At 25.5% G+C, this 16,224-nt stretch overlaps 2 protein-coding genes across 2 annotated transcripts in view; both read left to right on the top strand.

Moving 5' to 3' along the window:
- Positions 1 to 3,548: 3,548 nt before the first annotated feature.
- On the top strand, positions 3,549 to 4,236 carry LOC100212676 (calcium load-activated calcium channel). The gene has a single exon (XM_065813730.1). It carries the CDS (start codon positions 3,628 to 3,630, stop codon positions 4,177 to 4,179), a length of 552 nt encoding a protein of 183 aa, XP_065669802.1. The 5' UTR covers positions 3,549 to 3,627; the 3' UTR covers positions 4,180 to 4,236.
- A 3,476-nt stretch (positions 4,237 to 7,712) lies between these two features.
- Positions 7,713 to 16,224, top strand: part of LOC100206517 (uncharacterized) — a 35,219-nt gene continuing 26,707 nt past the window's right edge. Inside the window, exons 1-3 of the mRNA XM_065813729.1 lie at positions 7,713 to 7,841; positions 8,022 to 8,057; positions 8,663 to 8,703. Of these exons, the coding sequence (XP_065669801.1) occupies positions 7,811 to 7,841; positions 8,022 to 8,057; positions 8,663 to 8,703 (108 nt within the window). The 5' untranslated portion in view covers positions 7,713 to 7,810. The remainder of the gene's footprint in view (positions 7,842 to 8,021; positions 8,058 to 8,662; positions 8,704 to 16,224) is intronic.

The raw sequence follows: 16,224 nt of genomic DNA, 5'->3' as shown, positions 1-16,224 counted from the left end.
TGCTAAAACAAGTAAAATAATTAGTTATTTTACGCCATGAAAAAAGTCAATGGTTTAAAAAAAAACTTTTAAGTTAATCAATTTAAGTTAACCTAATTTTTAGATTAGTTAAATTAACTCACCACCGCGGTGGTAAATTAATTTACCTAACTTTTGTTAAGTAAAAATAACAATGTAGAAGCATTGACCGACTATAAAACTTACCTAATAACTACGATATACAAAACCAAAAATTACGCTCGTTTTTAAGTCCGTGCAAATGAGTTTCAAATGCAAAAGATAAAATTATTCAAAGACAATTTTCTGTATAATAAACATTTTGTTTAACACTTAATTTAAACATGGACGTATAAGGTTATATATAGTGTTTTATATTATAAGATTATTTCTTTTATACGCCCATGATCTATATAATAAAATGTTTTTGTCAAATGCTTTCTTACTATTCAACAATCCGAACAAGATAAATAAGACAATTCCGTATTTTTTCAAGCGAAAACCATATATACCTTATGTGTCTAGTGAAGCAACAATTTGTGAACTAACTGAAAGGCCTCGTCAAACAAATGCATCTAGTGAAGCAACAACTCGTGAAATAACTGAAAAGCCTCGTCAAACAAATGCATCTAGTGAAGCGTCAAACAAATCGATTATTAGTGAACTACCTGAAAACTCTTTTTTTTTTAAATGAATTTTAACTAAAAAAACTATCCACACCGAAAATCAACATTTTTCATCCGCCCAAACATTGTGTTTTCCCCAAAACAAAAATTGGAGGTCAAGATCGTTCATGCCAGCAAAATTGGTTCAAGGATTTTCCGTAGTTGCATTATAATAAAAGGTAAGAAAAAGTGTAATTCAAGAAAAAAAAAGGAAGCCTAAAAAATCAGAGAAATAAAGAAGATTTCATATTACTAAAGGTTTCTTTCCATGAAAAAAAGCTCCAAAATATTTTCAGACTCACCAAGATTCTGCATGTCACAAAATATATATTGCCAGTTGAAAATATTAAAAGCGATACTATTGCACTTGTTATCAAAGATATTCTCATTAGAATTAACTTAAGTTTCAATAATTGCAGGGGTAAACCTATGATGGTGCATCTAATATGGTGGGAAGAAATCTGGAGTAACAACTCAAATTCTTGCTGAACAGTCAAAAGCTGTTGCCATACATAGCTAAGGGCATTCTCTTAGTTTAATGTTTAATTACCCAGAAACAGTTGAAGATTATTTTAAGTCGATATATTTTGAAGCTCTTGACACAACTATTAATGCAGTAGAATATCGATTCGAACAGCCAGCATTTAAGAAGTTTGTAAACGTTGAAAAACTGTTTTTGAAAGTCATTAATAAGACGGATCTATCAAAGGAACTTAAGGTTTTAGAATCTGATTTCCATGGAGATTTGAATCGGAACCAAATAGAAAGCGAGCTTCATCTCATACCAACTAATGTTCAAATTTCTATGCCAATTAATTTTCGAGATATATAACTTTTCAAGATATAAGTCACTTCAGAATATGGATAAAGAAAATTGCCCAATAGTCCAGAATATTTTGATCATTACCTAAATCGTTCTCAATTTGGATAATGGAGGATCAATTAGAGAATCAAAACGTAGCTCAGATCAACAGAGACTCAAAAAAGATTGTTAGTACTAAATACGCAAGTTGGTATTGTCAATAGGCTATCTTTATTAGAAGTAGGCAAGCAATTTACTGATGCACAGGATAGGCTCAGGAGTGAGTTCGGAACATTTACTATAAAAGACCTTAATTTTTTATCACATTTTTGCAAAAAAAATTTCAGTATTTAAAGAAAATTTCCGATCGAAATTTTCATTTTAAAAATTAGGGCATAAAAGTTTTTTTGAAAACTCAAAAGTATTTGAATTCAAGATAAATATTTCTCTTTCCTCTCCCCCTCCCCCAGTTTTATTGCACTCCGTGGCCCATGATGATGATGATACTATTGCTCCTTGTTTTCAATGATATTTATTTGATCATGAGGTCAGATTAACCAGTTGCTGTCGTATTTTATTAACATCAGCAGTATTTTTTGTACTGTAACTTTAATACTAGTATAAGTAACCTTTAGTTCAGCTATATCACTAGTTTTTCCAGAAAGACTTGTGTTTATTACTTGAAGGGTTTCATTTCTTTGAACATGTAAAAGTGCTTTGATGTTTTTCATTTATATTTCTAGATTAATAGACATTGTGAGTTATAAATTTTAGACATGAATATGTTGATCTATTGATTTTTATTCGCTTTCTTTTTTTTATTACATAGCATTTAAATATTATGAAAATATGTTGGGATATCATTTGACATGTTGGTTTTATAAAATTACGCCATCTTTCTTCTTATATGCCGGTACTCATTTGACTTCGAGTAAGCTCTCGAGTTCTCGAGTGTTAATTCTCGTGTCAGCTGAATTAATCAAAGCGCGAGATTGGAAAAGTTATAAAATTTCAACATAGAAGTAATTTCTTTTTATATGTCTATCAATCAGTTAATAAGTAATCTTGGGTCTATAATTAACTTTTTGTAGACGAATTAACAATTTTTAAAAAGTGTTTTAAAATATATAAATAGTGTAATTTACTTTGTGTCTAGTTTAACATAGCTAAGTAAATTACACTAATTTAGCATTTACTTTTTTTCTAACTCTGAGATTTGGTTGACCATTGCTTGTCAACATGCTAAGGTAAATTGTGTTCATTTATTTGACTTAGACAGAAAAGTAATGAAAATTGGGGTTACTCATATTTTCTCAACTTAATGTAAATTAAATTTAAATAAATATGGGTTTAAAAGTATTAATAATAACGAATAACTATATTAGAAAAAGTTTTAAAAAAAAAGACAATTAAAGAAAATTAAGTTAGATTTTTATTTAAGATTTTGTATTAAAATTGGTTGATTGGAATGATTTTAAAGTTAAATTTAATAAGTAATTGATGATAAATAAAAAGATCAATGCTTTAAAAAATTAATCAAAAAGTTCCATAATTTCTATAATTAAATATTGATGCTTTACAGTTTATAGGTAAGATATAAATGTTAGTTGTTGCTTTTTCTTTTTCTTTTTTTTTTTTACATGTAATGATAATGGCTTATTTCAGTGTTCCAAAATAAATTGATATAAAGAAAAATTCTTTTATACATTAAAGCATGTTTTAAAAAATAAAATTGAAACAAGTGAAAAAAGAATTAATTATTAACTTTCTAAGTTGTTTATAAAGCGTATTTCTCATATCTTAATGATTATTTATGTCTTTATTGATCTCTTGCATTTTAGCATAGCTAAACAACTCTTGTAATTAAATGGGAATTTATTTATTATATTATAATTTTATATAATTTAAATAAGTAATAACAGATATAGAATTTAGAAAACTAAAGATTAATAGTGTTAATCATTAGTAGATATATAAGGTGCTCTTTTTAAATTTAAGTGATTTTAAATGTAAGTTTTCTATTGAAATTTAAACTTGTAATTGTAAAAAATATTTGTTTCAAGGAACTTAGTAAGGACTTAAAAACTTATTAATAAAAAAAAATTGACTTTTTTTAGAAAATTCTGTTTTAAATAAAGCATAAGATATATTTAGAAGATCATAATGCTGGAGGATACTATTCTGATTGTATTCATTGCTTTGGCAACTGCACTTCTAAGTGAAGGGTTATCCTATGTTCTTATTTACCGAACAGAACACTACAAAAAGCTGTCTGTTGAAGTTGAAAAGAATACAAAAAAACTTGAAAAGAAAAAGGAAGCCATAATAGATATTTCAAAACAAAGTGGACAAAAAAAAAAGATTGAACGTGTAGAAGAAAAATTAAAAAATCAAAATCGGGATTTGTCAATGGTTAAGATGAAGTCGATGTTTGCTATCGGTTTTACTTTTACAGCACTTATGGGAATGTTTAATTCTATCTTTGATGGAAGAGTGGTTGCTAAGTTACCATTTAGTCCAATATCTTGGTTTCATGGACTTTCGCATCGCAACATTCGAGGAGAAGATTTTACTGATTGTTCTTTTATTTTTTTCTATATAATTTGTACCATGGCTATACGTCAAAATATTCAAAAAGTATTGGGCTTTATGCCATCTCGAGCAGTTAGTAAGGCTGGTGGTGGAATGTTTTCTCCTCCCTCTGTCCCTAAATAAACTTTATTTATAATTTAGGTATTTTTCTTCTAGAAGAGAATTGAATGCTATCTTGTATTTTTTGTTTTTTTATAAAATGATTTTTTTGTTTTTTTATAAAATCTTTAAGTATTAAATGTTATCTCATCCTGTCAATACTATTAGGCTATTATTTACTGTATAAACAATTGCTTTTTTCTGAGCATCATTGCGTTCATTATTTAAATATAAAGACACCAGTTTTTTTATAAATTTAGACTCTGCCTACTCCTGGCAAAAACTTATAATAAATAACCTTGACTATTATAACAACAAATTTTTTTTTTTTTTTTTTTTTTTTTATAAAGAGAGAGAGTTTATAAAACAAAATTTTTAATGAAAATGATTTTAATTTAATAATTTCAGAATATTATTTATCTATAAAAAAAATTTGATTTATTTTTTGAATAATGTTAAATTTACTTTTGGTCAAAATTAAAAGTTTAAATATCATACACTAATAGTATGATTTATGGTAATTTCCTTTTCATTGACAATAGATGTATTACAAAATTTTTTTATTAGGCAGAATAAGTCATAGGAAGGCTAAGGTTAGTTGGCTACAGTTATATATGCTCTACAGTTATATATGCATTTTTAAATAAATTTATAAAAGTGTTTTTGTAGTTTTAAAGAGTTTGTGTCAACTTACTTAATTGAATTAACATACTATAAAAGTGATGGTATAAAATTTATTGTAGAATTTCACACTTTTTTTTGTTGCAAAGTTTTCGAAATTTGCTTTTATAGGTCCATAGTCTAAAAAATCTTGGACAACTGTCTTAGGTTAAGTAAAGGCTAGATAAGATAAGGTGTGCATTTTAAGGCCACATAAGTCCTATGTTAAAACTTTTTGTTGATAGGAATGTTAACTACTGCACTAATTTTACTAAATTAATTTGAAGGATAAATAGATTACAAAAAATCATAAACAGAAAAACCATTTTCACCAAATTGCTTTAATCTTGAAAATATTTATTGGCTTCTCATATAACATTTTATCTGTTAATTTTGGTTTTCTTGCAAAAGTCACTAGAACTACTTGCTTTTTGCAAGATTAATTTTTATCAATTGATTTGTAAAGACTCCAATAATTGCATGCTTGGCCTGGTGATATACTTATTATTAATTTACTTATTTGATTTCACAATCGTGTATGTGTTTTCATTTAGTAATCTTTCACCCTAACACCTTTGTTGTTTATTGTTCTCCTTCTCAAGGCTGTACTCTCTAATTTTGTTTTTGATCAAATTGACCTAGCCCTTTTTCTTTAACAGTCAATATTGTTGTTGGTAACTTTAATGGTCATCAAACTAAATGGTTTGGTTTTAGTTCCACTGACTCTGCTGACACTAATGACCACTAATGAATTTTTATCTTTCTTAATCTTTTACATAGTTAACTTTGTGACTCTTTCCAGAAAACCCTAATGGCTTAGATTTGCTTATCTAACGAAGAATAAGGAGAAACTGAGCTTTAGCTCAGTTTCTTCTTATTCTTCTTTAGATAGGTGTCTTATTACTTCTTACTACTACCTTAAGGATTAATAAGATTCTATTTGTAATTTTCTTTATGATGGTCCTTGGGCTCTTAGAAGAACTTAATGCAGGAGGACACTTTTCTGATTGTATTCATTACATTAACATTGTTCTTATTCACTGAACAGAACACTACAAATAGGTGTTTATTAAAGTTAAAAAAAAAACAAAGTTGTTTAACTTTTTTTAACTTTAATTTTTTTGGCTCCTATTGTTCCTATATTCTCCTGGATTCAGGCAGGCATGAAGGCTATTGTTCCTTTTCGCAATTTCAAATCAGGTTTCACTCTTGAAATGCACAATTATTTCTTCATGTATAGTTGATATTTCTTACTGTTATGGTGAAAGGTTACATTTTACTCAAATTATTATTGACATTTTATTGTTATGTAATTTTTTTCATAAACCAGCCCTAGTTCATAAAAAAATTTAGCTAATAAATTTGCTAAAATATACTTCCAATATAATATATGTCCCTATATATATATAACACCTGTGTCATAAAATTTGAGACTAGCTTTAATTAGCAATAATTAATTAGTAAGTTTGATAAAATAATTAGTATTCGGTATCAAATTAAAGCTCTATTTTTCATCTATCTACTAGTATACAAGTTGTTTGATTATTTTTTGTTTAAATGATAATTTAAAATGCCAAATCAACAAGCTCTATAAAGTCCTGTGTACAATTTTTGTCAATAAAAAACTTTTATGTGGAAAACACGTCATTCAGAACCACTTCAAGATGAAAGGCTACTCAAAAGCTACAACTTATAGATATATAAACAGTTACGATCAAAATAAATTATTGAGTCGGAAAGTTGGAAATGGAAGAACGCCTACTTTTAATATGCAAAACAACCTCATTAAAATAAGGCTAATGTTTAACCATTGAAGAAGTAACTCACTTGCAAAGGCTGCTAGAAAGCTTGGTTGTTGCAAAAACACCATTGGACAAATCTTAAAGTGCTTCAAAAAACCTATTCTTTCTTAAAAAAATAAATAAAAGGTCAGGCAAAACTCCTGAATAGACGCTTTGAGATCGCCAAAAATGTGATTGACTTTATTTAAAATAGTGTGACCACAAATTTATTATTAATGATGAGTTTTAGTTTACTTTGTCAAACAGCACATGCCTGGTAATGCATACTATTCAAATGATCAATATTTGACACTAAACAATGTTAAATATTATGACATCTCAAAATTTGAAAAAAAAAGTTACTTGTATAATGGCATCTCCCAACGAAGATCGCATTAATTTACATTGTTTTAAAGTTTTTTAAAGCCAGTCTCAAATTTTATGGTACAGGTGTTGTATATATATATATATATATATATATATATATATATATATATATATATATATATATATATATATATATATATGTATATATTTATATATATATATATATATATATATATATATATATATATATATATATATATATATATATATATATATATATATATATATATATATATGTAAACACATATAAAACTATAGTTCATGTTTTTGAACTAAATGAAATATTTACCTTCATTATTTACCCATTTATTTAACCATTATTTTACCTACTTACTCTTGTTTCTATGTTTGTTTATCATTGATTTTTTCTCTAGAATTTAATTATATAAGCATATATTGTCTAATTCAAGTTGGTCCAAGTTATTACTTGCTCCAACTATTATTTATGGTTTATACTTCTATGATTATTTTGTTAATTATGTTATTAGTTTGTTAGATTATTAGTGTAGCTTGACTTTCAGGTTAATTTTTTTAATCCTTAAATCATGCTGATTATGTGTTTAAGTAAAGCATTGTACACTGAGGTGTGAGTTTGAAAAAGATTAAAATCATTATTGCTCTTAAAATTGATGTTGTTGTATTATACTTTTTTATTAGATTATATATCAATTATTTTAATTTTATTTATTGGTAAACTTGAAAATCCTTGATATATTTTATTTATGTTTATAGATTTATATACATATTGCATAAATAAACAAAAAAAATGTTAGAGACTAGAGACGCAAATATTATTGAAGCTAGATCAAAGTTGGATGCACTCTTAAATGAAATGGCTAACAAAAATACAGGGTTTAGGTTTGTTGTTTCAAATTTAATTTCATAAAAACTTGATTATTCATTTTTTAGTACATTTCTATTATTCTTCATAGTTATAATTATTTCAAATGAGTAAGTAGCTTTTTTTTTAAATAAATATTTTTTGTTAAGTAAAGTTTTTTTATAGTATGGCATTTAAGTAAATACAATTTTATTTAGTTTATCTGCAGATGATTATAATGTTGAGAATAAAAGGTAATATATTTCATTTTGTTTTATTCATCTAAGTTTAATAGTTTTTTCTGCAAATCAAAGAAAAATAAATACACTGAAATAAAGTTGTAGGTTATAAAAATTTATAAATACTCTTATAAAACTCTAAGTAATTCAGTTGTTGATTACATAAATGAAAATCATTTAAAGTTATTGAAATAAAAGCATGCTTAAAACTTATGTAATAAATGTATATGAAATTGGCATAATTTAATGCAATACAAACCATTTAAAATTAATGAAATATAATTATGTTAAAACTGCATAAAATTGATAAAATAAAAGTATACTATAATTGCATAAAATAAATAAAATAAAAATGTTATGACTGTATAAAATTAATGAGAAAACTTAATTTAATTAAAATGCTTTTTCAAAGTATAAATTATTTTTAACAATCAAAAATGAAAATAAAAAAGTATATTTATATGTACAACTTTTATAAAGCATAAGTAGGTGGTCATGACATTAAACTGGTTGTAAGTTGGTACATATGAAGTTCTTTAGCTGTGGTGAAGCCATTTAATGTCTTTACATTTATTACAACCCATTATGTATATTTATTTAAAATAAAAATTTTTATTTAGTGATGTTTGGGCTTCAACACCTTCAAAAAGGAATAACTTACGTAAGTTTTAAACTTGATTGTTAAATTAATGAATATTGATGAGTTTTGCAGATTCATCAATATAATTCAATCTAAAATTTTACTGTTAATTTGAAGAATATATTGATGAATAAATCTATGATTGTGAATGACCTTTTTTTCATTATTTTAAAAAAATATTGTTGTTGGATTTTTCTTAGATATTTTTGTTTTTTAACTAAAAATATAAGTTCAACACTCAATATAATAGCAATTTAAAATCTCTTGTAATATATATTTATATATCCAAAATGTGTTAATAATATATATTTATAATAGTAAACTTTTATACTCTAAGTTTTATACTTGCTATCAAAATCATTAGATATGCAAAAAAAGATGAGAGAAAGTGAAACAAAATCAAAAAAAAAACTTGTTACCCAGATATCATTCTGGAAAACTTATCAATCATTAAATTTAACATCTAATTTGACAGTTTCTCATGAAATATGGTTTCAAATTTTTTTTTTTTGAAATAATGGAATCCTTTGGTTATGTTTAATTTTTATTAAAGTGCTAACAAGATACTCAGACACTTTCAAAAAAATTTTGATTGTTATATGTGTCTATTATTCTAATACCGTTAACTTCTGCATCTTATGGCGGTCAGAGTCAGTGGTTGAATTTTTTTTTTTTTACATCAAAATCGTGATTTTTCTTATATTGATTTTTGAGATGGTTCTTTTTATTTGTGTTGTTAAAAAAGCTTTTGAATATTATAAACTAACAAAACCTTTTTTGCAATTCTTGCTACAGTAGTAACTTTAGCTTTGCAGCTGGCATTTTTAGGGTTGGAAAAAACCCAGGGTTTTTTAAAAAACTAATTGGTTTTTTTTGGGTTTTATGGATTTTCAAAGTTTTTTTAAAAACTGATCAAAATTTAAAATTTTTATTATAGTATGTGTACTGTAATTTTTTAAAAATTTAAATATTCACCTCCCCATTGATCCTGTGTCCACTACAGTCAAGGGAGCTAATTTTTATTTTAAGGGAGCTACTAATTTTTAAAAATGTTCTCTCTCAATCCTTAACTCAGAAATACTAACATTTTTAAACAAAGGGGCTGTGCGAAGAAACAGATTGAGCACAGTAATTTCAAAGAGCGCATGATAGATTTGAATTTCAACATCTTAATTGTAAGCAAAATGTTTAACAACTAGCCTATTACCACATATCAATGTATACATGGGGACTCCTTCAACTATAAATGATGTTAATTAATTGCATTAAATTAAAAACATGTTGAGAATATTTTTGTCTAAGAAAACTCACAATAAAAATTGTCCACTGAGTTATTCAAAGTTGGTAAGACAATATAAATATTGCAAACTTTTTTTTATACTATCATGTTCAACATGTTACTTCAAAAACCTCTTTGCATAAGTTTACAACATGTAATCTACAAGTTTGCAACATGATGTTGTAACTGTAAATTATCGCCATAAACACTTTTTAAATGTTTTTGCATCATAGAAGAAAACTGTTACCCTAATCGCCAACTTTTTTTTTTTTAACAGAACTTTATACTATACAGCTTCCTGGAAAAGTTCTATGCCCGATAAACACTATGCAGTAAATATCTTAATTTTTTTATTTTATATTATCATAATCGCATTTTTAAATTGAGGTGATTAGCCAATTTGTGTTGACATAGAACACAAGATAATGTTTTTGCTGTTCGGACTGCTATCGGAGAAATTTAAATTAAGTAAAATAAAAAATGGTATCCAATCAAAACAAGTGTAAACAAATAAGTTTACTTTTATAACAAATAAGCTATATATATTATATCAAATTTATATGATTTATCCATAAGTAAATGTTATTGTAAAATGAAATGTATTTTGCATTTGCAATTATATATATATATATATATATATATATATATATATATATATATATATATATATATATATATATATATATATATATATATATATATATATATATATATATAGTTCTATAGATTGTTGCATTTGGGAAGTACGGAAAGAAAAAAATGATTCTTACGCCAACAAATACGTCTTTTTTAATTACTTTTGAATTTCGTTCAACATTTGCGTGTTGTCAGAAAGTAAAAACCATTAATTTAATTACAAATTAATTGTTTTTCTAAAAAACCACAAAAGCACAAATTTAATTGACCAGAATGTTTTTAAAAACATTCTGAATGTTTTTAACAATATAAACAATATTTTTATTTTTTTTAATAAAATATTTTTATTTTTATTTTTTTTAATAAAATGTTTTTATTTTATTTTTTTCACTGTAAATCATGCGCAGAGTGTTGCAATATCGACTATCTTATAGTCTGACTTGCAACAAAGTGCTGCTACATCGACTGACAAATAGCCTGACTCGCAAGAAGTGCTGCTATATCGACTGACAAATAGCCTGACTCGCAACGGAGTGCTGCTACATCGACTATCTTTTAGCCTGACTCGCAAAGAAGTGCTGCTACATCGACTGAGGGTTTGGTTGGGGCAGGCAGTCTATCAATTAATAAAAAAAAAAATTCCGGTCTTGCATTTTAGTTTTTACTTTTTGTCAACAAAATACGGGAAAACTTTCTGACAACCAGTTAAGAGTTATCACACTCTTAAAATTATAATATGTTGTCATCAAGCGAAATTAGGGGCGCTCGGGGTCAGAGCCACGAGAGCGATCTTGAAATTTGAAATTGCGAAAGACTGTGTTTATAAAAGCTTTCTATTTGTTATACTACTTCAACAATGTAGTTTTTCATACTTCCCAACTTCTTGTTTTTTATTTGCGCCAGATCGCTATTTTTTTTAACTATAAATGGTAAAAAAAAAACCAACCAAACAAAAACATAAGTACTTCATATAAGGATATAAGTATAAGAAATACGGAGTTTTACTGTTTTTTTGAACTATAAATGGTAAAAAAAAAACCAACCAAACAAAAACATAAGTACTTCATATAAGGATATAAGTATAAGAAATACGGAGTTTTACTGTTAAGTCAACAAGTTTTATTATTACCTAAAAAATTTAATTAAAAATATTTTACAAATAAACCATATAAAATTTTTTTTTTCTGTCCCAAACTTTTGAACGAGCTTATTTTATACTCTCATTATAAGCTGAGCGAGCGTTGTTTTCCGTGCCTAGAAGGTATAAAAGTACCATTTACGGGCGTGTTTCACGAGTGCAGTGCGATCACGCCCGCTTCATCACAAGCCCTGTGTATATATATATATATCAGAGGCTATTCTAGGAAAATAAATTGGGTGGTAGTAACCTTGCGCCAAAGCCTTTTCGTAAGGAAATTTGCTGTAAGTATGCATTTTTTCGTGAATAAAAAAAAATTTGGCGTTAAAAAAAAAAGAAAAAGGTCCTCAATTTCTGAATTAGGGCAACGCCCAAATACAGTCAGCGCTGTCAATTACAGTTTAGAATAGCCCCTATAACTATATATATATAATTTTATATATATAGTTATATATATATATATATATATATATATATATATATATATATATATATATATATATATATATATAATATATATATATATATAATATATATATATATATATATATATAAATTAGTAGAAAACACTTATCTAATTTTTTCTTTCTTCTACACAGTGTTTCTCCATCAGTAGGTTCATCAGGAAGAATGTCTAAACATTAAAAAATTTCAAATTATAGAAAAAAATTATTTCACAGGAAGTTGGGAATTGTTATAATTAATTATGTAATAACTGTAGTATTTAACAACCAGGAAGTTGCATTAACTAAATGATGGAGAAACACTGTGTAGAAGAAAGAAAAAATTAGATAAGTGTTTTTACTAATTTATTATTGCTCTGTTCTTTAAGAACATTGAGCACTCTCTTTGTAGAATACACTAATATATATATATATGTATATATATATATATATATATATATATATATATATATATATATATATATATATATATACATATACATATACATATACATATACATATACATATACATATACATATACATATACATATACATATACATATACATATACATATACATATACATATACATATACATATATATATATATATATATATATATATATATATATATATATATATATATATATATATATATATATATATATATATATATATATATATATATATATATATATATATATATATATAAGCAAACCAAATGGCATGTGGGGCATAATAAAAAAATCTTTTTTTTCAATTTGATGCTAAAATCTCTATTTCTTTCTTTTGTTTGACCACTTCTAGAGTTTGCTGTACCAGTATGGGCTCCTTATTAAAAACAGGATGTTGCCAATTTAGAAATAATACAGCGTCGCGCCACTAAATTTATACCTTTAATCAATAATCAATAAGTCACAGCATAAACTAATACTAATACTGTGTGTATATATATATATATATATATATATATATATATATATATATATATATATATATATATATATATATATATATATATATATATATATATATATATATATATAAAAGATATATATATAAAAGATATATGTATAACAGATATATATAAAAAAGATATATATATATATATAAAAGATATATATAATAAAGATAGATATATATATATATATATATATATATGTATATATGCATATATACACACATACACACACATATAAATATATATATATATTCAAATTTATTTATTTAATACCATGATAATAAAAATGCACTTTTTATTATTATAATAAAATGCCCATTACCTGTTTAATTTCTGACTTGATTAATTTATTTTTTATAAATGCATTTTGCATCAATCATTTCACAAAATAGGGATCAACTCTTGAAAAATAGTTTTTTATGATTTAATAAGTAAAAAACTCTTTTCCAATAAATTTTTTATAATAACTTTTATTATAAGTTTTCATTAATTTAAAATCAAACAATTGTTCTAAATTGTTGTTATTAAACATAATTAAAATAACTTAAAGTAAATTTTCAAATTTCTTTATATTTAACTTATTTATTTCAAAGTTTTTTTTTGCATTCAAATTTAATAGCTGAAAGTGAAAATTTATTTTCACTTTCAGCTATTAAATCAATAACATATATTAAATTTATAATGTCATTGACAAATAAAAGTATTGTATGGAAGTTTTTCTTAAAAAGTTCATGTGACTTATCAAAACTTAAATGCAGCCTATTTGATAAGATAATTTCTAGAAGAGGGAAAGCTGGAGGTTGGAACACCACTAACATGATTAAACACCTTAAAGCAATACATAAAGAAAAGTTAATAGAAGAACAGCTCAAAGAAAAAGAGGAAATTAAAAAACAATCATAGAGAGAGAAAAGCAATTCTGTTTTAGCTGGATCTTCTCACTTATCAAGTAAGAAAATTAAAGTATGTGACAACATTCAACAAGTTTTAATACAGGTGAATACTTGTTAATGAGTGTCTATGCTTTCCTATGTTCATACTAACATTTTTTGTATTTTTTGTTTACAGATATGTGAAGTACAATTAACTCAGAAAACATTGGAAGAAACTTTAGATTTGAAGAAAATTTGGGATATAAACAGTACTGCATCACAAGAGATTCATAACTTAATTGCAGAGATGATTGCATTGGATAATCAGCCATTATCCATAGTTGAAGATTTAGGTTTCAACAGGTTGATAAAAAAATTAAAACCAAATTATGATATTCTTATTTTACCAATACAGTATTACCATCAATTCACTCAACAATAGTGGACAAGGTGAAATTTAAATTACACAATGCTGAATTCTTAAGCTTTACTACTGATATATGGAATAGTAGTTCAAATAAAAGCTTCATGAGCCTAACAGGTCACTGTTAAGACTACATTTAATCAGAAAACTGTTGCACCTAGAGTAGCTCCATTTCCTGAGAGGCATACAGCAGCAAATATTGCAGAATTGATTGAAAATATTATGGCTAAATTTAAAATATCACCTTCAAAAATTCATTTAATAGCTAGAGATAATGGTGCAAATATTGTTAAGGCTATTAAAGGTAGCCCATATGATAGTATGCCTTGTTTTTTACACACACTGCAACTAGTAATTAATAAGTGTATTTTTAAACAAACAGTAGTCAAGAATGTCATTGCAAACTGCCATTCAATTGTTGGGCATTTCAGCCATTCACCCCAAGCCTGCTGTAAACTTGAAGCTCTTCAAGAAGCAAACAATGTTCCAAAGCACAAACTTATTCAAAATATTTCAACAAGGTGGAATAGTGCCTATAATATGTTAGAAGAATTTATGAACAAAGGAAACCTCTAACCATATATGCACTTGAAAATGGTAAGCTTCCTCCATTAAATGCAAACAAATGGATAATTAATGGACAATTTTGTGTTTTGCTAAAAAATCTCCACAAAACAACAGTTCTGTTGAGTGAAAGAAATTGTATTGTCTCAGATATTATACTACAGATACAGTTTTTGAAACATTTCATTAATAAAGCTTTAATTGATGACAAGTTGATTGGCCTGTGGCCTGGAGAGTACACTAAATAAATTAACTAATTTAATGGAGCATAGATTCAAACAATATACTGATAACTATAACATCTTGTCAACATTTCTTTATACCAGATTCAAATTAAAAATGTTCAAAAATAAAAACACCTTCTCAGCTACTAAAACAAGTATTGAGAACATAACTATTCAACTTATTAAAACCCATGAAAATATAAAAAACATCAAAGTTACTGAAAATGATCAGTCTGCAGCTTGTGACATTGAAATTATTGACTCAAAATATGCAAATAATGGTACTAAATGAATACAAAGATATAGTAGAAATGGATTTGACAATTGCATTAAAGAACTTGTAGTATTTATTCTAAACAAATGGGTCAACCACAAACTTCAATTTCAAATGAAACTTTATTAAACGAAATTCAACTCTACTTAAATGAAGACCTTATTGACAAAGAAAGCAATCCTTTGTTGTGGTGGAAATCACGGAAAACCAAAATGCCACTATTAGCAAAGCTTGCTTTAAAGTATTTGAGCTGCCCATTGTCTTCTATGGAGAGTGAAAGACTTTTTAGTATTGGTGGAAATGTATATACTGCAAAGAGAAATAGCTTAACAGGAGCTCATGGTGAAATGTTAATGTTTCTGAGCTATAATATGAGAAATTAAAAACATTTGATTTTGTCTCTTAAACCTTTTTTTTAAATATACAAATTTTATAATAAAAAAAATATTCCATGTTTTTGTCTTTGAGAGGGTTAAAGTATCGGTGTCAGTATCGGTATCGGTATTGAAAAATGACTCTTCAGTCAAAATTTTGGTTTTGGCACAACTCTAATTTAAATAATATGCCAGTCATATATATATATATATATATATATATATATATATATATATATATATATATATATATATATATATATATATATATATATATATATATATAATACATACATACATATATATATATATATATATATATATATATATATATATATATATATATATATAT

Source organism: Hydra vulgaris, chromosome 12, assembly GCF_038396675.1.
Source record: "Hydra vulgaris chromosome 12, alternate assembly HydraT2T_AEP".
Taxonomy (NCBI): Eukaryota; Metazoa; Cnidaria; class Hydrozoa; order Anthoathecata; family Hydridae; genus Hydra; species Hydra vulgaris.
Note: the sequence above shows the minus strand (reverse complement) of the source record. Positions and strands in the feature narration are given on the sequence as shown.